The 27,959-nt window shown below is 35.9% G+C and overlaps 1 protein-coding gene across 7 annotated transcripts in view; it reads right to left on the bottom strand.

Moving 5' to 3' along the window:
• The window catches only part of LOC127848826 (pyruvate kinase PKM-like), a 100,970-nt gene extending 77,378 nt beyond the window's left edge, over positions 1-23,592 (bottom strand). For 2 of the 7 annotated variants that reach the window (XM_052381472.1, XM_052381469.1), the window contains exon 1: positions 23,430-23,592. In XM_052381472.1, coding sequence (XP_052237432.1) covers positions 23,430-23,591 — 162 coding nt within the window. In that variant the 5' untranslated portion in view covers position 23,592. Of the gene's footprint in view, positions 1-11,545; positions 11,712-23,429 lie in introns of those variants that run through there. The other 5 variants (XM_052381476.1, XM_052381474.1, XM_052381471.1 and 2 more) reach the window with 4 other exon arrangements.
• Positions 23,593-27,959: the final 4,367 nt, after the last annotated feature.

Below are 27,959 nucleotides of genomic sequence, written 5' to 3' on the forward strand. Positions count from 1 at the left end.
AATCAATGGACGGGAACGAATCTCAAACTTGATCCGTAATTCATGTAGGTGGACTCACAAACCAAAAAGCACCTAAATATCTGAAAGTTTTTATAAACAAGAGCTCAGCAGTGCCTTCCCCAGGAATTTTTTCAGGCGCCCCGGGGCCGAGCGGGGGTGGGTTCGGGAGGGCCCTCCCGATGTTGATTTTTTTTAATTTAACGTGTCAATTCACGTTCTGTGGTGCGTTATAACTCAAAGAAAAACAGCGTCAAAAGACGTCATTTGGTGCGCTATGACTCTTCAAAAAAAATCCCCCAGTCATTTAAAAATATTTTTTTTTTATTGTTTAATTGTTTTAAAACTTTTCCGCACAGATAGTAAAATCCCGACTCGAACGATTCCCCAATACATCCGTTTCAACTCGACTCTATTACTGTATACTTACTTTTTTCAAGTTTCTATTTATTACCCGATAATCCCGTTTACTCCGTTTTTATCAATCTCTTTCTTGTAAATATTTACGATAAAAGCTTTCAGTTATTTCTTTAACACAAACCTTGCCATTTTTTAAGTGACTATTTATAGATTTGATGAAATATTGCCTCTGAATATGCGTCAATCCCCTGACCTGTTGTGCGCTTGTTAAAACGCTCAATACACGCCATTTGTATGCAATAGACGCGACGTTGTACATGCTGCATAATTTTTGCGCTCTTTTTTATCGAGAAAAAGATTCGACACAAAATAAATTTGGAGCAAAAATATTTAATGTTGCAGTAACATTTACATTCGGAAGTGTGTTTCGGATTAAAAACGCGCTAACATCGACTTACGGGAATGGGTTTCGGATTACAAATTTAATTATTCCCATTTGAGATATCAACAAATATTAACCGTTGCGTTATAAATTCAACGATAATTTGTTTAAACACTTTACGAGTCGAATAAATGTTTTGACGGAATTATGCATGAAATTCACGTTGTCCACGAGGATCACGGCCGGTTGCCATCATCAGTCTTCTAACTATCGATTATCGGACGAAACATTTACAAGTGTGCGTAATTAATTCAATGAAAATTTGTTAAAGCGCATAACGTGTCGAATAAATGTCAGAAAAACGGGGTGAATAAGTTCTATAAATGGACATTTTGAAATATACATGTACTGGAATTAAATAAATTGTTATCACATAATTGTAACCGGGAGTCATTTGCACAACTTACTCGCTATAATAATTAATTGTTTACCACTTGCAATTAAGTTCTCGTATTAATTATGAGTCATAGGTAACACTTGTTTACAGTAAAAAGGTGTGATGATGATGCCCGAAACCGTCTTTAATGTTCTGTACTGTACTAATTACCGGTTTTATATTACTCAAATGGTACAACTTCTTGCTAATTAAGCTGCGATAAACTCTTAACGGTACTTCATGCCCGATGTCAATCAAAAATAATGGTCGATAGTTAACCCCGCCCTCATAAGCATTCGCGTAACCGATTGGAAGATGAACTTCACAGTTTGACGACTGGAAAGTTACCAGATACATCCTTTTCAGCATTTAAATGACCGTGTAATGTGGCTAGAATAATCGATACGCGCGTCATGCTATTCTCTTATCAGTGAATTATCCATTACCCCATGTGGTGTTTATGGCGATTACTTGTGAAAGTAGGTACCGAGTGCTCTTTTAAAACAGGGAATATTGATACACTGATAGGGAAACCTTGATTGTTTTGGACAATCTCCACTTTCTTTTACTGAAGAATACACTGATCGAAAAATTTCAAGCGCCCCGGGGACTCTGATTTCGAAATTCAAGCGCCCCGGCAAGGGGCGCTTAAATGGCCTGGGGAAGACCCTGCAGCTGTCACCATAGGATGACTTATGCCCCTTATAAACGCTTGATAGAAGTTATGAGCTTTTTTCAAAAACCTAAACGCGGACCCTAAGTTCAAGGTCAAGGTCACAGGGGTCAAAGTTTATGTGCGTATGGAAAGGCCTTGTCCATATACACATGCATACCAAATATGAAGGTTATATCTCAAGGGATATAGAAGTTATGAGCATTTTTCAAAACCTAAATGCAGATTTTGAAACCTAAACGCGGACCCTAAGTTCAAGGTCAAGGTCACAGGGATAAAAAAATTGTGCGAATGGAATTCGTCCATATACACATGCACACCAAATATGAAGGTTATATCTCAAGGGACATAGAAGTTATGAGCATTTTTCGAAACTTAAACGCAGATTTCGAAACCTAAACGCGGACCCTAAGTTCAAGGTCAAGGTCACAGGGGTGAAAATTTTTGTGCATATGGAAAGGCCTCGTCCATATACACATGCATACCAAATATGAAGGTTCTATCTCAAGGGACATAGAAGTTATGAGCATTTTTCGAAACCTAAATGCAAAGTGTTACGGAAAGACAGACAGACGGACAGACAGACAGACGGACAGTCCGATCACTATATGCCCCCTTTTCTTCGAAAGGGGGCATAAAAAAGCTCAAGTAAACAGTCATTATAGAGACAAGTTCACAACCTGTAGACTCGCCAGGTCAACTGTCCGAAAAACTTAACATCACTCTAGAGACCATAAGTTTAACTTAATCTTGAAGAAAATTGGTCATATTCACAATTGTCATGGATGATTTCAACTGATTTGACAAAGTTCAGAATTTGTACATTTTAACTATTATAAATTCACAAAGAAACAAATGTTTGTTACCAAATTTAACAAAAATGTGTTAAAAGGGGCATAAATTAAACAAATACTCCATGTTTGGGTTACTGCAGATACATCATCTTGATGAATGCATGTATTTCACCTTAATTTGTCAAGGTTTTGGCACATAATGTATACAGAAAAATTGAATAGATAAATGACTTCAAAAGTGCCCCCCAGATAACTGCCCCCTTATTTTAAAGGGGGCGGAGAGGTGCCCTCCCATTAAATCTGTATGGGCAGAGAACTGCTCCCCTGTAAGAATTAAGTAGGCGGAGATCTGCCCCCTCACAATAGTTCAAGAGGCGGAGAACTGCCCCCTGTGTCAACTTCAATTACCATGAAACGTCAGGCATCATCATTTCACCTTTTTCTCGCAAACAGTTTCTCAAACAACAATGGTTTCTAATGTGAAGTTTCGATGCAAATGGTGAGCAATCAATTGCTTATGGCGAGTACGTAGTGAAAACAATACATACGGGTAATTTTACGTTATACCCGTACCCATTTTATCCGGTAACAATTTAATTTCAGTACAAGTATATTTCCATTAATTGAACTGAATAACACAAATTTTCAACATCCACGTGATAATATTATTTAAGTCCCTGTGTATACGCATTTGCACCAATCACTATACACGAATGCCATGTAAAAGTCGTATTTTCATAAGAGCGCGAAACATAGTCAAGTCCACTCAGGAAAAGCGTGTGTGTTAAAACAGACAATGTGTCGTAACTAAATATAGACGTGCAACTAAGTACATGTAGTGCATGTAGTACTTATGCAAGAAAATTACATTGGAATTAATGTACACAAAAATATAGTATTGACCAAAAATAAAATAGCGAAACAATACGTAAATTTTCTAATAATAAATTTAATTCAATAGGCAAAATGGATGCTTATATATAGTATCTTGTGATATTTGACAGTCCATGTCGTATTTTATACATTTGATGGAAACAGTTTGCATTTTGAGAAAAGCGTGTCATGCATTTTCAAAAAAAAAAATCGTTTTCAGTTTGCTTTAATTTGAAGTTAACTAGGCTGGCTGAGAATGTGTTACCTTTAAAGATAAGCACTGCAATCTTTTAATTGGTAAACCGGGCCGACTTTAATTGTTGAGCACTTGTTACCTTTGAAGAAAGCCGCATACTGGTTTATTATATTGAACCGTCGAAATCCGTAATTGGTGAAAACAAACAAATAAATTATTGTGTTCAGCTTGCATAAGGATGTTATAAATTACATACTAATTGTTTATTTTAATTACGGGGAAAATATCAAATACTTCAACCGCGAAAACTTTTAATTAGCAAAAAAGGATTTCTTTCTTAGGGGAAAATCACATGATTATCAATATACCGAAGTCCATGCCGAGGCAGGTATTTTTTACCATTTTATACCTTTTATTACTTGTATATTATTTTGGAAATTTCGCTCACTTTCCAGCCATATTAGCAAGAAATTTACTGGCATTTTTGTCATGGTCATACTCGCTCTATATATTGACTTTACTCGCTGCAAAATTTCTTTATTTAGGGGGCACTTCTCGGGTCATCAATTCTGACAAGGGGGCACTTCTCCGCCTCCTATTTTTCAGCAGGAGGGCAGTTCTCCGCCCAATAAAAAACAGTAAGGGGGCAGTTCTCCGCCCAGTTAAAAATCTTTGAGGGGGCACTTCTCCGGGTCACCTTTTTCACTTCCCCTACAAATACCAGATTTTATTACAATTAAATAATTGTTTCAAGCTGTTTGAATATTTTGCCGCAAATAAACACTGCAATATTGCAAAATAAACACAGCAATATTGCAAAATAAACACTGCCATATTGCAAAATAAACACTGCAGTATTGCAAAATAACGTAACGTTTTTTACCATTTTGGAAATGGGGCCAGGTCCTTTTGATTTGGAAAAATTTGTGGTGTTTTGACTTAAATTGGGAAATCTGTGTTGTTGCTGTTTTGCTAGCAAATGTTTTAAATTGAGAATAGGAGTGTTTTCAGTATTATATTGAACTTTTATGGCTGGTTAGGATATGATAAAAATGTTGAAATCTATAAAAAAAAATTGTTGTTGTTGAAAACTTTGGAAACATTCACTTGGGAATTTTTAAGTCCCAGTTGGGAAAAATATATACTTTTTCCATTGGGAACAGGGAAAAATACCAGACCAGCTTTTTAACAAAGAAAAACACTGAAAAAACATTGCAAACAGCTTCTGTGTGATACAGTGAAAATATATTGGGCTAGAGCGTAGCTTATTAAGTGGTCAGTAAGAAGCCATTAAACTAATTTATCTTACAGTTACATTATTGTTCTTTCTCCAGAATCAACCTAATATCAGGAGAAAAGGTACACACTGTATTCAATGAAATTGTCTATTTAAGAAATAATCAATGGGTAACTGTTGGTTATTTCGGTAATAACCAACGGTATGAAGTTCCGATGCTTAGGAATTAGGATCGGAATGACATACCGTTTGTTATTACCGCAATAACCAGCGGTTACCCTCCGATTATTTTTAAATTCTAACACGATTTCATTCATAACTTATCCGCGATTTTAAGGTTATAAATGAGAATTATATTAACCAAACGTCCTCCACTTTTCCGCGAAAACGTGACGTCACCACAGCAATGAAAATCAAATGACGTCGTCTTCATTCATAAACAGTGCGCGGACAATCAAAGTGATGTCACTTTAAACAACCGTTGGTATATCAGGGTAATAACCCACGATAAGCTCCCTTCTCATTCTAATGTGCATGCGTGTGCCAATGTGGTAGAATTACTTACATTCCTTAACTAATATGAAAAGCTACTGACCGAATATGGAAAAAATACATCGACAGCATTCGACATGTCTTAGCATATCAAAAACCAGTATTTTGTAAGATAAATGTCAAAAAATGACACCTAATTCTACACATTAAACCATGATCAGAACATAAGCCTCACAGAATTACTGATTTTGGAGTTAAGGCATGGTGGTAGTGCCAAGGTAAAACAGTAAAATCATCTGGTGAAAATTTAACCCTGGAGAAGGTTATGCAGGTGGCTGGATGACAGCATGGCATGCATGGCTTACCATTTGGGTCAAAAGTCAACATGACCTACTAGGTAAAATGAGAAATACACTTCGAAGAATACATTTGTACGTCGAAGTACAATTTGTACTTCCACATACATGTTTGTACTTTAACATACAAATTTTCAGAACAGCCAATCAAAACACTCGTCTCTTGAGCCGCTTTTCCTTCAGATTTATTCATAATAAATGTTTAAAATCTCTTTTTTAATTGAGGACAAAATTCATAAAAATAGCAAAATTGAAAAAAAAAAAGTTTCAAGTATTTAATGCATTGAAATAGATTAACAAAAAAAAATTATACCAATTTGAAGAAGATTCAAGGTCACCTTTTTTAAAATTAAAATTATCAAGCATATTGTGAGTATTTATTGACCATGCAGGGCGGAGTATCACGGTCCAGCGCATTACTGTGTAGGAAATTCCCAACGGTAACCAAACAATTACCAAACGATTACGGGATTAAAAATGTATAATAACCATCCTGGTTTGGTCGTATTTTGTGATAACCATAATTTGCATTTAAGTCAGAGGTTAATTCCGCCAGGTCCATAAATACGCATAATATCTATGAGCTAGCGGTCGATAGTCGCATAATTTGGTATAAATAATAATAATAATAATAATGTTCAATGTCAAATATCTCTTAAAGTAACAGATGTAAGGCGTCTTCTGATTGGCTAACACTCAAGGGTCGGTAAAAACTGTACGTCGAAGTACAATTTTGTACGTTCAAGTACAAAAAAATGTAGAAGTTCATTTTTCTTTTTACCTAGTAGGTCTTGTTGACTTTCGACCCAAATGGTACGCCATAGGTATGAATACAACCAGGGCATATTCTCACTCCCTATTCCCTTGAACCATGGGGCCAGGGCCCTTCCAGAAAGAATTTTTAAGCAAAATATCTTGAAGGGGAAAACTGAACATTATTTTTATTTACTTTTTTATTAAAATCTTTATTATAAATTAACAGAAGCAATCATTTTCTTTTTTCAAAAGGAAAATTTGTTTTTTGGGGAAAAAAATCCTTTTGCATGAGCTGAATGGCGAAAAGAGGATGAAAATATACCCTGCATAACAAAAGGGATTTTTATAGATGTGACCTTTTAAGGAAGTTTACAAAATATTGCTGTCTTTTGGGTTAGAGAACCAGAGCTCCAGATAAGAGGCGTATCTGCGTATTTAAGCATTGAAAAAATAAAAACAAGAGGGCCTGAAAGGCCCAAAGTCGCTCACCTGAGATAACAAGATATTATTGGGACAAATCTTCTGACCAAGTTTCACGAAGATTGGAAAATAAATGTGGCCTCTAGAGTGTTAACAAGGTTTTACTATAGCTATATAAGGAAAATAGCCCCGGCCCCGTGGTGGCCATGTTTTTAAACCAACAGGCATCATTTTCGAACTCGTCCAAGATATTATTGGGATGAATCTTTTGAACAAGTTTCATGAAGATTGGACAATAAATGTGGCCTCTAGAGTGTTAAGAAGATTTTACTATAGCCATATATAGCCATATAAGGAAAAATGCCCCGCCCCTTGGCAGCCATGTTTTTCAAGCAAACGTAACCATTTTCGAACTCATCCAAGATATAATTGAAATCAATCTTCTGACCAAATTTCATGAAGATTGGAAATAAATGTGGCCTCTAGAGAGTTAACAAGGCAAATGTTGACGCCGCACAACACACAACGGACAAAAAGCGATCATAAAAGCTCACCATGAGCACGCTGTGCTCAGGTGAGCTAAAAACACATTAAAAATCGGCCCAGTACCTAACAAAACGCAATACAAATCTTGGTACATATTTAAAATTGATTAAAATGCGTAACTGGTTTAAACAATAAACCAGTTGAGTTTTTAGTGTAAGTTTACATTTGAATCAAAAGTAAGTCAATCAAAATTAGCTTGTTATAAAATGGCGGCCCATCATGTTTGTGGATCAAAAAGGGACTTTGAAAGCGACCAGCAGCTCCTGCAGGAATATTTTTAAAGAAAGTCTGTTCATATCGTCATTTTAAATTCATTATCCCCACGCTTTTTGAAAAAAAGGTGGGGATATTGTGGTGATCTCCGCCGTCCGTCCGTCCGTCTGTCCGTCCGTCTGTCCGTCCGTCTTGGCCACTATCTCCTCCTACACTAAAAGCACTAGAACCTTGAAATTTACACACATGGTAGCTATGAGCATATGTGCGACCCTGCACTATTTGGAATTTTGATCTGACCCCTGGGTCAAAAGTTATAGGGGTTGGGGTGGGGCTGCGTCAGAAATTATCACTCATTTTTTTAGGTTATTTTACATTTACTTCTTTATTTCTACACCGATTCACTTCAAATTGATACTGGACCTCACCTATGACAATACGGTCAATCTCAACCATGCATGGCCCCATTCCCAACCCTGGGGCGCCCCGCCCACATAGGCCACACCCACCAAAAATTTCCATTTACTATAATTTTTTCATTTCTACACGGATTCACTTCAAATTGATACTGAACTATTGTTATGACATTAGGGTCAATCTCAACTATGCATGGCCCCAATCCCAACCCTGGGGCGCCCGCCCACATAGGCCACACCCAACAAAAAAATTCCATTTACTATAATTTTTTCATTTCTACACGGATTCACTTCAAATTGATACTGAACTTCTCTTATGACATTAGGGTCAATCTCAACTATGCATGGCCCCATAACCAACCCTGGGGCCCCGCCCACATAGACCACACCCACCCAAAATTGCCTTTACTATAATTTCTTCATTTCTACACCGATTCACTTCAAATTGATATTGAACTTCTCTTAAGACAATACAGTCAATCTCAACTATGCATGGCCCCATTACCAACCCTGGGGCGCCCCGCCCACATAGACCACACCCACCCAAAATTGCCTTTTACTATAATTTCTTCATTTCTACACCGATTCACTTCAAATTGATACTGAACCTCTCTTATGACAATACGGTCAATCTCAACTATGCATGGCACAATTACCAACCCTGGGGCGCCCTGCCCACATATGTCACACCCACCCAAAATTGCCTTTTACTATAACTTCTTCATTTCTACACCAATTCACTTCTAATTGATGATGAACTTCTCTTATGACAATACGGTCAATCTCAGCTATGCATGGCCCCATTACCAACCCTGGGGCACACCTAGGTCAAACATTCGGCGTGGGGATACGCGTCGGCCTCTGCCGCGCCATTTCTAGTTCTGTTTGCATTTAATAATATAAATAACAAATACCGGTAATAATATTTCTAGATTAAACACGCTATTTACTTTGTCAGTTTTCTATGGAAATGGAAAATACCCCTAAATATTCCTAAATACCCTTTATGGCTGAAACAAAGGAGTAAAATACGCTTTAACAATAATATCAGGGGACGGTGAAATACCCTTTAGACTAAATCCTTACCTGGAGCTCTGCAGAGAACACTGCAACATCAGACATTCCCAAAAGTATTGAAGTCGATAAGACTACTGGGATCGATAGTACCGAAACATCAAGTTCGTGACTCAAATTAATTGACAATGATAATTGGTCATTGATCTCGTACATTGGAAAATGAAAATAAACAATACAAAACTGACCACTGACAAATCACAACACTGATACAAAGGTCTATATTGAAACCACAAAATAATTACAATCATTTGAAAATTTAAGAAATGTGGTCAAGTGTGGCATTGACTTCTTAATATCAATCAATATTGACAAGAAACATACATTAGTGCTGGTTAGGAATCAATGAGGAACCTTACAACACCATGATGTACTCACGTAAAATATCAATTACATAATGCAAAAGACACAGTTTTAAAAGCACAAAGCAAATATCAGAATTTAGAAAGTTCGTATTAAGGCATTAAAATATTTTGTGTACTTAAAGAAAAATATAAACTTAAAATGAATTTTTTTCCAGAGGCCTGAGGGGATATTATTTTGGTGGAAATATACTTTTGGCTTGGCAGGTTGGGTCCGAAATTTGGTGAAATAAATGGAGAAAAATATTCCCCATGAATCAGGAGTTTTCACTAAGGTGCAAGGGTTTTCTTAAGTAACATGTAATTGTTTGGCTAGAAAAGCAAAGAATATAAATAGGACCAGATTTGAAATACATTCTACGAACGCTTCAGTGTTTTTTTTCATTAAAGGGGGGAAGTGGGCACCTTTAGATTAGAAGAGTTAGATTAGAATACATTTATCTACTCGTTTGTTACAAATTATGCTTAAGTACATTATGCTCAAAATTGGCTTGATGTACCTGGCAGGCCTCATTTACAAACATTCCTTTACAAACTTTTTTCGAATTGGAGTCTTTTTTTTTTTAAATAAAGCTTAAATTGACAGGTGATATTAAATAAAGTATAGGGTTTGTTCCCAAAAGTCCTTAAACATTACTGCATATAAAGACATTTTTGTGAAATGCCCTTGAAAAATCTCTTCCTCCTTAATAAATTCATTCTAGAAAAATCCCTTCTTTCATTCAATCAATCAAACAAATCATGCCTCTAAGAGAGGGAGGATCAAACCACGCTAATTTACGCCTGTAAAAATGGGTTGCGACACAATTTTCACGATGTGGGACTGACTATGGCGTAACGACCAGCCTTTGGTGCGAGAACATACAGCGTGTGTTGTGGTTCGACGAAGATGATTCATTCAAATCCAAAGTCTGTAATAATGACATGTATATAAGATCATGTGACCTGCATTTTAACAGATCTTTAAAACTGCGAGGCACTGATGAATTAAAGTTTGATATTATGTTGAGTCATAAAATACTGATGTAATACTGCTATATTTGGTGGTAAATTGTATGTGTAAATGTAGTTAAAGCAAGGTTAACATTTCATTATATCAAGGGTAGTGAAATTAAGTCACTTCCAACATCTACATCTACATGGTTTCATCAAACTGTCATGGCTTGACATTTCTTTGACGGTGCGCAAGACAAGAATATAAAGTGAAGCGTAAAGCTACAATAGTAAAGGTAGAAAAAAATAAAGTAAAAGCAAGAAATAGTAGTAGAGGCCCCAGTTTCTTTTCACACCCATCAGGTCAAGACCAATTTAGCTTCCGTGACGGTACCAGGGCACAAGGCCCTGCCAACATAGCTCAAGTCCGTCATTTGAATGCTTAATTTGTAACTGGGAGGGTGTCCCTTTAATTAGCAGGTTAGGCTTGATAGCCCTCTCTTGAATGATGCCAGAGAGGGGGCCTCAGCAACGGATGCTGGAAGATTGATCCAAAGTGGTATACGGCGTGGGAAAAAGCTGTACTTGAGGGTATCAGATGTTGGAGTGATTAGTAAGAAGCCTGATCTGTTCGGGTGTCTACAGCCTTTTGACAACAGCCTTGCTGTTCGGCTAGCTATTTAGCTACACGGAAGGGTGTCTTACTACCACTCTGGAGGTCGCGGGTTCAATCCCCCGTTGGAGCTCAGGATTTTTCACTTTATTATGCAGATCTGATTATCTTTAGAAATGCACATAATGACATTTGTTAACCCATTGTCCGAAATAACCAGGATTTACCCAAATGCCACCCACTATGTGATAGCATAAAACAGTCAATTTTCGATTTACAAAAAATACTTAAAAAATTTACTCACATTGACACAGATCTATCATGATTGAATATCTCAGTGGGTGGGGAAAAGTTAAATGCTTAAAAAATGCGGCGAGCATGTCAATTAACTTGAAATGCGAAAATCGTGATTTTACCTTCGAATTCCTTTTATTTGTCTACGTCCTTTATATTTGGAAATCCTTAAAAATATATTCCGACAACTGTAAATTTTAATTGTAATATTATATCGGCGACCTCAAAAACTAGCTATGCCAGGTTCAGTACCTTTAAAAGGAATACGCAAAAATATCCTTATACTGGGGCCAAGCGTTCTTAACCGGACACATCCGATTCATTCGGTTATGCCCTGAATAGAGCGTATTAAAAAGCCTAGCAACAATCGCGCACGCTGAACTATTCCAAGGTCGTTTTGTCAACAGTTTCGTCCCTTGTCACGATTTCCCGCCATGTGTCAATCGCATGATCATAACGATTGATATAATGTATTTGTTGCAGATATATACAGCTAAAATATATTAGTGGAAAAATAGGTTTGTTTGGAGATACACTTAAACGTTCTGATGTGTAAACAATTATATGACAATAATTTGTACAGATTAAAAGAACAACACCAGGGGCGTAGCTAGCAATTTTTGAGCTGTATGCCCGGATATGATACATAAAAATGGGGCGTCCGGGGGTCATCCCATGGAAATTTTCTAAATCCTGTAACGCCTGTGGTAAGATTGTAAGCATATCATGACAAATAATAAGATAAGAAAATATAAGTGTTTGGCCTGTTTTTCTTTGATATTTTAATGTTTTATCTCAATATCAAAGAACTAAATTTTACGTTATTATCTTTATACCAGAGAACTAAATTTTAAAACAATTGAACAGAGAAACATTTAAAAGTGTAACACATTCACAAGTCAAAGCATGGGAATTCTTTCCAATAATACTGTCTTCATGCCTATAACGGTACCGTAACGTTTTGAGAGTAAAACTTCCTTATAGTCGATCTATTACACTAATTGTACTAACAAGTGCATAAATTACATGAACTCAATATTTCTACACTTAACCGAATCTTTGCACATAGAAAGAAGTAGAGTTGATAATTGGAAGATATTTCCTTTGAACACGACCGGAATCCATTGTCTGAGGATTATGTCAATATGAAATGCATATTCCTTACACCTCACCCCCCCCCCCCCCCCTCAGGATGAACATTTTAATGCGTTTTTTTCGAAGTTGAAGCATTTTTATTTTTATATTAAAAAAAGTGTAGGCCCCGGCTCGTTGTGCCTAATAGCAGCTACGCCTCTGAACACCAAAAACTACAACGCTGTCGGACTGTCAAGAGGTAACAAATCCAGATTGAATGAGCAGCATGAAAAACTATATTCCCTTACCCAGGGGGGGGGGGGGGGGGGCGGGGGAGTGAGAAAGTTGGAACAAAACTTCCAAGAAGGCGTCGTTTTGGTGTTTTTCGTGAAGGAGTAGCGGATATTTTCAACCGGTAAGCAAGTTTATATTTATATTTCTTTTAAACGAATAAGCCCGTTCGGCTCTACGGTGTTTGTGCTCCCCTCGGTTTTTGGTTTCAATACCGTAGACGTCGAAATAAAAAAGTTATTGAAGCAAAACCGTCGACAAATTTGTTGTTTAATTTCTTGACTTTCGAGATGTTGGATGTTCGAATATCATTTTCTCTCACAATAAACAGTTTTTGTACATGTTTACAGTAAAATATAACATAAATCACGATTATTTTATTACCTCGAAGCGTGTTTATGTCTATTAATTCATTTAATTCCGAATTATAACGGTTTAACCCCCCTTTTTGGAACTAAACTTCTTTTTAAGCTCATTTTGGGACCTGACTTCCAAACGATAAACAGCGATTTCCTATGTTAGAAGGTTTTATGCGAAATAATTTTCGTGAATGAATTCCGCATTGGTGCGAATGTTTTGAAAACATTTTCACTTGACGAAATCAAGAGTTATCTTTTTATTAATTGTTATATTATTAATTTTTATTATTATATGTTTTATCGCGTACTTAACGCTAACATTTATTGTGTGTAATATAAGACATTCGACGGTATTATTAACACGGTGTAATTCTTACCTGTTTATTTTAACACATATGGAAATACTTATGTTTGAATATGCATCAAACGGAATACTATGCCTACTAAACGGAATACTATGCTTACTATTTTCAGATATCAAGACGCCAGTTATATATGTCGAGGATGCCAAGATTTAAAAAGACGGCGTAACAAAGTATGTACCGTTCTAGAAAGCGAAAGGCACATGAAAACCCACCAATCAAACAAAAAAGATTACGTCGAAGTACCACGCCAAACAATCACATGTACGTGCAATATAAGTGTTATGAAAAACAGAAAAGAGTAAAGCCGCTTTGATACTAGTATAAGGTTGCTGTTAGCTAAAGAAACTTCAGCGTACAGTTTATATAGTATTGACAGACCTATAAAGTCGCGCCAGTCAAAAATCATATAAAGCGACATTTAAAGTTATGGAAGCCAGAACTAGGTTGCTGTAACCAAATACTGCCATTTTTGCGATTCGGAATACATGAAGCAATTTGGAATACCTGACACCTGCTTAGAAGATGCATATCGGTGGATGTTTTTTATGAAAACTTAAATATTATTTGTTTATTTAATACAATGACATTTGACACGTTTTACCATAACTGATGCATATATGTGACTTTGATGTGACACATTTTAGACGACCTTCTTTTAAACCAGTTCTGAGTTGGTCACTATATTATAATCGCAAAAAGTGAATTTGTAGTGGATAGAAAGATTTGTGCAAATGCAATACACGATATGATTTCAGTAGAAGTGATCAATATATACATGTATTTTTTTCTCATTTATACGCATGTGAATACATATAATTGAACACGCCGGGGAACACGGTTGTATTGGTTCACTTAGAAAGATTATTTCGTTTGTTCTTTACATTGCTTTATTATAAGTAATGTTAATATGTCAAATGCATAACGAATTCATTCCGACCCAAATCTTTTTTCATCATGTATGTAAATGCTGAATACAATATATAAATATTACATGGCTGACAGGGTGACAGTAAATTAGTCAACTTGAGGAAATACTGTCAACCGAGGCGAAGCCAAGGTTGACAGTATTTTTCCGAAAGTTGACAAATTTACTGTCACCCTGTCAAACATGTAATATTTATTTTATTATACCGAACAAAGTATTCAAACATGAAAAATTTATATGTCAGAACCATGAACGATAATTGTATGTTATTTCAGCAACGAACAACCATTAACATGTTCAGTGGTTCAGATTTTTGGGCCGAGGAAAATGAACTTCGCTTTATTCGGCACCGACCTAGTAATCGATTTATCCCATCAATTTTCTTAGTCGTCAATTATCTCTTTAAAAATATATTACCGAACCAGCTTTCCGTATTTAATTATCATCACTTGATTACGCAATTTATGACGTACACGTGTGACGTCATTTCGGTGAAAAAAAACATTTTGGGACAACAATATGGACCATTCGGTACCCCTCGCAGATTATCATAATCGGACTCGGGAGAAATACGGGTTGAAAGTAGTCCGCCCACGTGATACCATTCTAAGAATGTTACAACAACAAAAACAATAACAACGATGGCGTCCATAATTCCTGTAGAGTTTGTACTTGCTCTGGCTTCAGAGCATAGAAAATCCCCATTTTCATCTTTGCAAAATGTAAACAACTCGCAAAACCGGCCATGTTTGTTTTTACTATGTAATTTTGATTCGCGTAGGCCCGCGTAGGTAGACCGCAATACCGCTTCCGAAATGTGTATTCATACTATCTCCTTCGAGGTACTTATCCGATGTTTGACGGAAAGGGCCGAGAATGTGCGATTGCAATATGGACTTGGTGTTTTTTAAGGTAGCGCACCTCTAATGATTTCCCGCGATTTCTTCGAAGGTTGAAGAGCCTACTATTAGGTGCCGTAGCCTAGTGGTTAAGGCGATATACTAGAAATCTTTTGGGATATTCCCGCGCAGGTTCGAATCCTGCCGACGACGTATACTTTTTTGCGACGCGTTGTATTTATTTTCTTACGTAATTTGATTCAATATGGCTTATAAGCTAAATTTATTGTTAAATATGTTGCAATTTTAATGAACATTCTTCAATTATTAAAATTAAAACAACGTTATGGCGAAATTGGGTGATTCACTGTTGAAAATACGAACCATGCATGTTGCATTTTTATTTTTATTTCAAAAAGTAAACGGTAAATCTGTCTAGTTCTTGGTATTTTTGCTGTATATAGTGTTTCTATAAAAACTAAGTTTAAAATATGACTTAAATGATACTATTTTGAATTTTATGACACTTTGTTTTTAACCGACCCAATTTTTACTTGGCTGAAATCACTTACATTTCATGGCGCTCTTCCATAGATAAAAAATAAATGTCTGTAAAAGAATACTTATTTCATCTTGTTTAAACTTTAAACACCTTTACAGCATCTGTACACACCAACTGCAAGCCCATATTTGGAAATTTGAATGAATTATGGAACTTTTATATACCCCAGGGGTGAAAATAAACTGGACAAAAGCCGAGCGTGGGGGTGGTTTTGAAAAAATCGGTATATTTTTTTAAAAAGCATGGAAAGCCTACCTACAAATTTGCATGTATATCAGTGAAATGATGCTCATTAAGAAAATAATTAATTAGATTATATTTGGATATGTGCCCATTAGAGGTGCGCTACCTTAACAGTAAAATATTTGTTAAAAGCATTGAACGAATCCAAAATGTATTTCGGATTGTGTGTTTGCCATGTATAACACCAGCAGACACGGGATGTGTATATCGTTGTAACTTTACTGTTATAAGCATTGTATTAAAGTTGCCATTGAGGTTACCGTGTCGTTTATACTAAATTGATTTTTTTATGATTCCTGTCAAACTTAAATAATGGCATTAATCCATTCTACAGCACAGTTTTAGCTGCAATTGATATTTTAATTATCCAAATACAACGGAATTGCAAAACTGCGTACTGCGCTTGCGCGAAAGGGACAGTAAACTTTTTTACCATTCCGCACGTGATTGCTAAGGTAGCGGGCGACAGTATTTTTTGGACAGTATTTTTTCCCGCTGGTGGCACGTGATTGCTAAGGTAGCGGGCGACAGTATTTTTTGGACAGTAAATGTTTTCCCGCTGGGTCTGACAGTATTTCTATGTCACGATGGCCTATGGGAGTTTAGCATTTGAATAAAAGTGAGGTATAATAATTGAAAATGTATGCAGAGACATCGTTGAAAGAAATGACGTAACACAGATAATGGTTTATTTTCATAAAAAGGTGAGAAACTAGCATCATGATATATACGGAACAAAACGTGTAATTACGTAGCACTCATAGCAATTATATGTCACACATGTCTATGTAGAAATAATAAAATAAAACAAACAAACAAAAACACATAATACATCAGCTGTACATTTTTTTTGGGTTCGTTTGGTTTATTTGCTGTTTTAGTCCGGCTCTGTTGAAGGACTCTTTCTTGCATATTCTACATTTAAACTCATGAAAAGACAGTAAAAGAATGGTTAAAGAAAATTTCATATCACAATAAGGTCGACACGTCATAAATTAAAATGTATTTAATTAATTAAAATATTACTGAAAGGGCTGATAAACATTCTATTATCTCGTACATAAGCCACACCACAACCCATCTTCTTTAAAATCGGTGAATTGATTAAGTTGGTCGGCGGGTTTTGTGTACAGCATTTTTATAATTCTACAGTAAAAGGATTAAGAAAACACTTATATTGCACCTCATAAAATGCTATAAAACTATCATATTGAAGTGCACATATAAACTTTATTATAGATGGGTAGGTATTTCGTGTCAATCTCTTTCACATATGAAAGAGCTGTTGGTCATTTGGAAGTCATGTTATGCTGTTTAAAGTTTAAAGTACATATGGGTGCATAACTTAATTTAGATTAAGCAAAATAAAACATTAGGTATTTGCCATGATTCATAAGAGTCAAATATATACGAGAAGTAAGAGCGTAATCGTGCGCAGCGAGACTTGCTCATATAGAATTGAACATCTTATTGCTTTCTTTCGAAATAATTTCATGTCTCCGAACTAAAATGCAATACGCCCGGCCGGTGTTTTTTTTTTACTATGCGGATTAATGCTCCGTTTTAGATCCACAATTAATGAACGCCTCAATATTTTCAAAAATTAACACCGGATTAATGTTAACCGACATTTTTTCATACAGATTTGATATATATACTATAGAGCTGAACAAAAAAATACATTAAGCCCTGTTTTCCCGGCACACGCGCTGGACATACACCTTTAAAAAACGCATATACCAATTCCAGTACTTGTGCACTTAATAGATTGTGAACAATGACGGTTGAAATCCGTACGTGGGAATTTTTCTGGTAACCAAGAGCGACGCCAACGTTCATGAAGCCTTTCATTCATAAATGTATATATGCGTCGGGTGTCAAAACCAGAATCACCGGATGTAAAATCTAGTTTTGACCTGCATATTATTCGCTTCCGTGTGCACCCGCCAATTAGTTTAAAATGGACTCCGAACCGGTAAGTCGATTACATAACATCAGAAAATAATATCCCTTCCAAAAAGGGCGCTATGCTGCTTAATAGTACATGTATATTGCAAAAAAGTGAAGCTCCCCACGTATAATGTCGCAGTTTATAACAATACAATTTATGTTTCATCTTTTGTAATGTAGCTTGAGGTTTCGTATCTTTGAAAAGTATGAAAGAGGTATACATTTAAACAGAGGAAACGTTCTTTAAAACATTAATATCAATGTTAAATTAATTCACGATAGTTTGTGTATTACCTTCTTACATGGGTATGAGCTGTATTGGTCATTTGGAAGTCATGTCCCAAAATGTGCTTAACAGGACGTCAGTTCCAAAAAGAGGGGTTAAACCAATAGTTTTTGGCAATGAATTACTTAGTAGTTATAAGAGATAAAACGCCGTCGGAAAAAAGAAATAATCATGGTTTTAGTTATATTTGACCGTACACGTGCATCAATACTGTGTATTATAAGAGAAAATGATATTTGTACATCAAATTTCTCGAACGTCACGGAAGGAGACACAAGATTTGTGGACGGTTTTCCTTCAATAACTTTTTTATCCCGACGTCTCCGATCTTGAAACAAAAAACCGAGGGAAGCACAAACACCGGAGAGCCGAAAGGGCGTATTCATTTAAAATAATTATAAATACAAAGGGGATTACCGGGTGAAAATATCCTCTGTTCCTTCAAGAAAACCCAACAAACGACGCCATCTTTGAAGTTTTGTTCCAACTTTCTCACTTAAACGCGGTAAGCTCTCGAATACGCATGCCCCCCTGCTTACCACGACAAATACTTGTCAAATTATAAGAAGATATAATGGCATTACCGGTATTTTCTCAAGATTTGGGAGCATTTAAAGCACTTGCATTTACAGTACATATACATACTGTTCGATTTTTCTGGAATTCTTTATACCTAAACTATATTGCCGAAAAACTCCGTTAAGTGTGTACCTTCTTTGTGCAAAGAGGCAAGGGTTTACTGGATTGAGGGGGGAGAGGGGGGGAGAAGAATACGGAATTGAAAATGGGGTTGCTAATTTATCGCATGTATTAAAATGAATGGTTGGTGCATAGTATATAAGGTTAGTCTAAACCTATTTATTTTAAATCGATTGCATCGATAACCTTAGGAATATTTGCAACACTATTGAGTCCGTTTCCTGGGACTAGAACCAGTACTTGGTGTCTAATGAACGCTCCCCCAGTGGGGATCGAACCCTTGACCTCCCAGGTTAAGATTCATTTTGGGTCTTGAGTTCATAGCATAAACTGATGCTGAGCACACACCGTTATGGGGTTAGCATGCTGACAAATGAATTTAAATTGAGTTAACTTTTTGTTTGATAAATTGCTTGAAATAACATAGTATGATAACTTTTAACAAACTATAAAATGCACTAATGTGCATGCTGAAGGATAAATGAGTTAAAAATCATTTTATGGTTGTATTTTTGCGTGAACAAAAAAAACAACAACACTTTTGTCTCCTCAGAAATTCAGACTTACCGTCTGTTTTAAATATAATTCACACAATACAGTTAAATTAAGTATGAATATACATATTTAAAACAAGATATGTAACAGACTAAATAAAACATGCAAACAATACTCAAACACGTAAATAGAACTTCAAACTCATGACATAAAATTCAAGCAGTGTACACGTACATGTAACTATAAGATTATTCACTGAATATGTGTTTTAAACTTGAATGATGCATGTATAATATTTTGTGCATTTATTATAAAAAAAAATGAGTGACCAACTATGATAAGATACGCCCGTTTGAAGGTTTTGGACAACTTGATAACTTTACCATGACCCATATTTGAACTTGACCTACATATCATCTAGACACAACTTCTGACCAAATTTGGCGAAGATCAGATGAAAAATACTTCAATTAGAGAGCGGACACCATGTTAAATGCTTAAAATGTACTAAGTGACCTCGTGGCCTAGTTTTTAACCCGGCATTACCCATATTTGAACTTGACCTAGATATCATTTAGACACAACAACTGACAACATTTGGTGAAAATCAGATGAAAACTACTTCAATTAGAGAGCGGACACCATGCTAAATCCTTAAAATACACTAAGTGACCCCGTGACCTAGTTTTTGACCCGGCATGACCCATATTCGAACTTGACCTAGATATTGTCTAGATACAACTTCTGACCTAGTTTGGTGAAGATCGGGTGAAAACTACTTCAATTGGAGAGCGGACACCATGCTTAATCCTTGAAATGCACTAAGTGACCCCATTCCTAGTTTTCTACCCGGCAGTACCTATATTCGAACTATACCTAGATATTGTCTAGATACAACTTCTGACCAAGTTTAGTGAAGATCGGATGAAAACTACTTCAATTAGAGAGCAGACACCATGCTAAATCCTTGAAATGCACCAAGTGACCCTGTGACCTAGTTTTTGACCCGGCATGACCCATATTCCAACTTGACCTAAATATTGTCTAGATACAACTTCTGACAAAGTTTGGTGAAGATCGGATGAAAACTATTTGAATTAACGAGCGGACACTGCTGTGGACACCGCCCGCCCGCCCGCCGCCAAGGGGGGAAACTATAAATGAAACAATGTATATAGAACCATCCCAATAATTCGATATAAGTAATCACCATTTACCTGTATCAAATGCCTGTGTGCGGCAATAACCTGTTTTACTAAACATGTTTTCCGAAGAACGAATACAAATCAAAGCGCTGAAGGCACTGAAGTTGTTCTCTATTGCATAATCTTAGACGCAACTCATTTTTTAAAATTATGCCATAGTTTTTTAAATCGCAAATTTGAAATGAACACAACCCATTCAAATTTATAAAGAAGTTGTCTTAACGCACAGATCGATCACTGTTGATCCTCATAATTATGTTATAGAAATAACTTAGACAAAATAACAACAACATGTCTCTTTTTGACGTTCTGAAAGCATTAAATGTATGATGAAAATGGTTAAATGAGAACCAGTTCATATAAAATAAAATTTGACATCACCATCATATTAAATAAATAGTGTTGGAATATCGAATACCTATCACACTAACAATATAATGTTTTGATGGAAATTCCCTGTAAAAAACTTTGTTATGACACCATTTACAATTCAAAATATATAATAAGATAATTGATGAAAATAAATATAAATAAATATGCGGGCATTAGCTTTTACTAACGAATTAGGTAGTCATAAAGACATGGCTGTTTTTCCTTACTTTGTTGTTTATGCATTACTTGTAACCCTAGTAGTTCACACTGTGTCAACCAATCTCTTACCTTAACATCGGTATAAAACACTCGTGCGTTTTTTGGCTTAGCTGTTTTACCCAGCTTTTCGCCTTAAATGACCTCTACATAACGCCAGCAGGCACGAATTAATACTTTCGAATATTTTATAGGCTGATTCGAGAGAATTACACTGAAAATTGGGTGCATCACTGTGTCTGTGCGCAGCGTTAAGGATATAACACTGTTCAATGTACGGAATTCGAGACTACTCTCTGCATTTTAAAACGACACATAGACACAAATTGTGGCCCAGTAACAATTAAAATCCATCTCGCAGAATTTCAGCCTTTTCAGGGTCTGTACTAGGTCACTATATCGTCAGGGAAAGACATAATTGTCTATCGATTAACACAGTTTTTTTTTCAAGATGAGAAAAAAAACACTACCGAAATAGTATAGTGTCACGTTAAGAGAAAATCGTTTAATTATCTAACCACAAATAATTGCCGTATTCTCTCAGCACGCCTGGACATAGTTCCCAAACGCCTGAATATGCTACCCTTATCTGCCAGTTTGCTGTATTTGTTTTGTTTTTTAATCAATTTAAATCGAAATGCTAAAATATGCTATGTACAACACGCAATTAAATTTAAAAAGACTAGCGTCATGCGAAAATGGGTTTTATGCCATATGCGCCGATCATAGCCATAGCCCACTCAGTCTGCGCATCTCTCAGTCTGGGCAGGAGATACATAATGAGACCATAAAAACCTTGAGTTATTTTATAGCGAACAGCATCGCCTCTGACCAGACAACGCAAATGCACAAACTGGGCTTCGCTGGCCGAAACTCCATAAGACTCATTTTCGCATGACGCGGCTATGAAAGTGTGATTTTAATGTTTCGAAAGGAAACTGCGTGTTAAATATTAACATACGATTGATTGATTTCGATGGTGGAGAAATAAACTCATAATAAGCCATGTGAGGACACATATGATGTGAACTCTCGTAGTATAATTTGTATCTACTAACACTTATATGTGGTTTGATGATAATAACACACATTTCATGCGGTGAATATTAGTGAAATCACACACACACAATAGTTTAACATTTGTTTTCAATTTAATTATTTAGAAACGGTAATTTTCAAATTTTATTTCAAAGTCAGCATATTCGCAACTTATTCTAAACGTGTTAAAGATTGACAACTGTGAATATGTACAAGCTTAACCTAACGTTGTTAGCAACCGTGCAATTGAGAATACATGAGATTTTGCCGCTACCTGTTGAGAACAAAAGAACGTTTCCCATACATATCAAATTTTACCCCGCTGTAGTAACAAGCACTATCAACGAGGTTGCGCAACAGACGTGTGATAGTGTATTGGACTCTCGATATAACACTATACTTGTTGATCAGCAGTAGTTTTATTTTCCCGCATCTTTTAATAGCCTCAAATTATGAATGACGCTGAGCAAAAATACCACGTGATTAAGACGCAGCAGATAGTTTGCTATTTTAATCATTCATAAACATTCTCCTCCGCAACACGTATATTTCTAACATTGTGTATTCATTATTTTCTATATACTCTCAGTTAAAAAATATTCCATTTAACACGATTGTCACATTATGTTTCCACTTGTGAATGAATATAATTGAAGAACTCAAACCTCTGGCATAAATTACACAACTCTTTCTCGGCGCGGATGCGGCAGATGCGGCAGTTATCAGGTTTATCGTAGTTAAGAAAACTGGCTTGAAACGCGTTTATTAAGCCAGATATTATCCTTTCAAAATCACACACCGTTATTATATTATGTCGGGGAATAAAATGAATCAGAGTTGATAGTACCGATATATGAGTGTTACGGTAGCTATATATAGCGCATTCCGGGATCAATCAATTATCAAACATAGCTTAAAAAACGTTTATCTGGACCGAGATGTACGTGGATTGGCCCATGAAACCCGTTAAAAAGGGGAAAAAACGAAATATTTAATTTTGCGCTTAAAGTATTAAAATTATAAAATTGATTCAGGAATTCCACACATGACTTAATGAGCATTGGTAATTGGAAACGAAATAACTCACATCGTTTGGTCCGATTGTCTTGTCAGAGTCGATCGTTGGCTTACTAGAGCATTCTTTAAAACAGGCGAACATCCCTTCAAAGCAATTCCTATGAAACCGATTGCCAGCAAACAAACTCTTAGGCCTATAATATGGACAACGGATCATACACTGCGATATCATGATAAAGCCAGATTAATGTAATATTGTGACGTCATGACAATATGATGACGTCACGCTGAAATATATCCATAATAATGTATTTGGCGTTAACATAACATACATCTACGTTATTGTGGGCTTAAATGTGTTGATAGCTATGACAAATCATAACTTTGGGGTCAAATTTTCCCCGTCTTAGGGGTGGCTAGTTTTTATTATAGTTTTATTGAGAAAAAATATCTTACACCACCAAGTCCAGAGGTTTGTTATCTAAAATGTAACATTTATTTCTTATACTGGTCCTCTGCTAAATTTTGTTAAAATCATGTCCCATGTCATGCCCCTGAAGTCAAGTAATTTATATAGACCTATATAGTAAATAACTTAAAAATCGTGGTCTCAAGAGACCGTAAGGGTCAATCGTTTAATATTTGGTGTGAACCATTGAAAGTAATGGCCATGGTGTCAAATCTAACCACACCCCATGTGTGACATGACTTACATAGGCTTACTGTACAGTATATCACTTTACAAATGTCATTTTCTGAAACCGTAAGGGTTATGTGTTTTCTACTTGTTGTGCGAAATCAAATGGTGGTCCTCTACTTATTTTATTTTTTTATAAATGTCATTGGGGTAAAAAAATTGGTTAACCCTAGAGGTAACTTTTATCTTAAATTAATATTTTGTCGTAAACACTTAAATATTTTTAATACTATCATAGACCATATTTAAGCTGTGTCATGTGGAGTAAAATATCTAGTTAAAAGCCACAGTAATAAGTTATAACGCAAAGATCTCAAATATGCTATCTCAGGCGAGCGACATAGGCCATCTTGTTATAACCATACATTCACGTTATGTGGTCGATTTGTGTGAGAGGGGATCGAAAAGAATAAACGGAGGACACCTCACCTGTCCAAGACGGTGACCATGCACCAGCCAAATACAGAGTGCGCTAGGAGTGGGACTTGAAACCGTGTCGCCTAGGTGAGAAGCGCGTGTACCATCCGCTGCACTGAGGGGGCAGACTTTTAAGTTTAAGCCTATTTATTTAAGCTCGCTAAGTTTTGCACTGAAAAAAACATTATAAGACATTCTCGAATTATTCCTGTGTAGAACCAGTACAAAGAACATTTAGAGGAGGCTTCCCGCGAAGGGATCGAAAATGGACATTTCTCTAGTTCGCGGAGGCTAGGCGGCGATGATATACACCACAGTTACTTATAAAAACTTACAAAAAGCTGTTTTGTATTCGGAGGCACTATAAAGAAGCTAAATTTCAAAATGTGCGCAAACTAATGTTTCCGTTTTAATTAAGTGAAATCAACGATTATATAAAACGAATAGTGATAAAAACATTGTAAAACAGTTAATAATTCAACGTATGGTATTACGTTAAATAATTTCCTCAACGGATGGGGTATTTTCACGAAATAATCAAGCAACTCCACGGCGATTGTTAATGGATATTTTCACAACCATTATCACGTTCGCTTTGGAAAGTCTTTAACAAAATAAACAGTTATTTTGTATATAAATTTGATTGACATAAAGGAACGTCTATAGATATTTCGCCGCTCAAGTTAAAGTCCAAAATATTAAATTTCTTTAGCGCACAATTAGATGTTAAGAATCCCGACAAAAACGTGTATACATGTAATTCCATTCAAATAAAATTAAGCTTAAAAAAAAGAAATAAGAATTGCTAGTGAAAAACATTTCTGAATGTATGTAAAATTCGCGGCCAAAATTATCGGCGTTCAGACGCGCCTGTTTTGACTTGCATAGCGGAAGTTGAACGCTAAGGTAATAATTTAACTTTGTTATATGGCTATAACGATTGATAATTATCCATAAACGAAAGGAATATGTCAAAAATTTGTTTCGTCTGGGCGTTATTTTGCTGGAAGGAATATCATGCATACATTATTTTTTGAATCGTTTAGATGTTTTTAAATCTTCATTCTGCATCAATCCCGTTAAGAAAAGTTTTCTAATCGAGAGCCAAGCAGAGGCGTATTTAGGTGGGGGGCTAGGGGGCTAAAGCCCCCCCAGCTGGCTGGCTAGACACGATTTTTAATAAAAATGAGCCCCTTACAGTTACAATCCACTTGTGTATTTCCTGTCACATGTCCCTATTTAGCCATAAACAGCTGTCGATTTGTGTGATTAGCCCCCAGGCATGTGTGCAGACGATCTAACATTCGTCAGCTAAAGTGCACGCTTCATTGACCGTAAGTAATAAACTGCGCTATTTGATTGGCTGAAGAAGATACATTCAACTAATGAAATTCATCCATACATTTAGCTATAGAAAAATGTTTTCAAATGGCTGCCGCATGAGACTTGTGAAAAACAATATTTCAATTTGTAGCAATTAAAGAGTTTAGACGAACACAATGGACAATCATTATTATTTTTTCGGTAATTTCTTTGATGAATTTAGTTGGTATTAGCTCTTTAGAGTGATAATCCTTTTGAGTAACAAGTTATTGCCAGTGAAATTCAACTGCACACTTAAAGCGGGTTAGACGATTTTGTCAAATATTTATGAATTTATATATAATTATATATATATATAATTTATAATGTGTAAAAAACGTATTATATATAATTTCAATATAAATTAAAATAAAAGTTAAGAAGAACATGTGTCGAAAATGCGAAATAAGCCAGATATTTAATTATGAAATTGAAAACGGCTGTACAGCCGAATTCGCCAGCATGTATACCATACATGTACGATGTGAATCTAAACTTAGTTTAACGGTTTGAGTTCCTGCAACAATATCTATTCATACGACACACGAACACTAACTCCAATCCTAATACAAAGACGAATGCTTCGGTTATTGTAGGAAAATATGTACGTCACAATCGGCTCGGGGCGCTAATTTGTCTTTGCTGCATTTTATGAAATTCGGCTTTAATGTATATTTTTTCTTATCTATTTTGTGTTATTGTAACATTTTTTTATAAATATATTACAATTAAACACATATAAAAAATCGTATATACCCGCTTTAATGAATGGCAATTATTTTTTTTTGTTTTGATTTGGTTATTTTACAAATAGGGCTAACTGCTTTGATGTTCATTCATATTTTTTTAAATTAAAAAAGACTCAAAAATGAAGAATTACTTTGCTATATGAAACTAAATCATTTTCTTAAAGCGTGACAACATCGAGGCAGCAACACCCGAATTAAATTACACAAGAAACCTAACGACTCCCTTTGTTGACACTTTTGTGAACGAAATGGACACCCAATTCAGTGATTTGCAGACTAAGGCAGCCATGGGATTGAAGTTTATACCTGAACAAATGTGCTCCTCTCCTGTCAGTGCTTGTGACCTTGAATGGTTCAATGATGATCTCCCTTCCCCTCAGTCCCTCCCTGCCGAGTTGACACCCCTCCCGCACCCTCCCCTGTTTAGCTCCCCCTCTGAACATTTTCTGCGTACGCCTCTGCCAAGTGATTTGATCTTGGTGAACAGGAGAAATTGACATACTACCCAACGTTATGAATACAATTTCTTTTCTTATTAATAATCGGCTCGTTTGTAAACGGCGCAGTGGAGTCCAGAATACCGGTGGTAACACCTGACTCCGTGTCACTGGTGGTAATCGTTTCGCTCCGTCTCCTTTACAGGGACCATTACACAGATTTTTGCATGTACTGAAGTTTGATATTAAATGCTTTATATTGATAAATGTTAAACATTGGATCTAAAACGCTCCAGTAAAAAACACGAATAAAATTAAAGAAAGAAAAAAGTAACCCTCAACTGGGTTCGAAGCACTGACCCCTGGAGTAAAAGTCTAACGCCTATACCACTCGGCCATCTGTGCTAATACAATAAGTAATGTATTTTATACTTTATATAAGCAATTCTCGTAGTGTCACAAAATATAACGACAACAACAGAACTCTTCAAATTATTCAATTGTATTGCGTTGCAACGCTTTATAATTTTTAGGTTTTTAAATCGTCAGCAGATGCATATAATGAATATTTTAGAGCCTGGTAAATGTTCAGTATTACTGTTACAAATAACATAACTGCAACGAACATTTGCGAATATGAAACATTTTTTTTTTAATTTTGTCAATTTACGAAAACGTGAAAAGGTCCCTTAAAAGTTCAAGAATCATGAATGGGTGGCATTTTTTCTGACTTCGCGTAACGGATAAAGTCATATTCCGCACCGTCTCCGTGTGGAAGTAACTGAAATGCGTAAGCTTTCTCGTACGTTGGTTCATGTAATGTCGATTAAAAACCGACTTGAACATGTGGTGGACCTCAGTGCTGATTTAAACCATATGCTGTTGTTTTCATTTGAGTAAGTAACTTAGATTTGTAGCTGTAAATGCCAATCGAAAAG

The sequence above is a fragment of the Dreissena polymorpha genome, chromosome 10 (genome assembly GCF_020536995.1).
Source record: "Dreissena polymorpha isolate Duluth1 chromosome 10, UMN_Dpol_1.0, whole genome shotgun sequence".
Lineage (NCBI taxonomy): Eukaryota > Metazoa > Mollusca > Bivalvia > Myida > Dreissenidae > Dreissena > Dreissena polymorpha.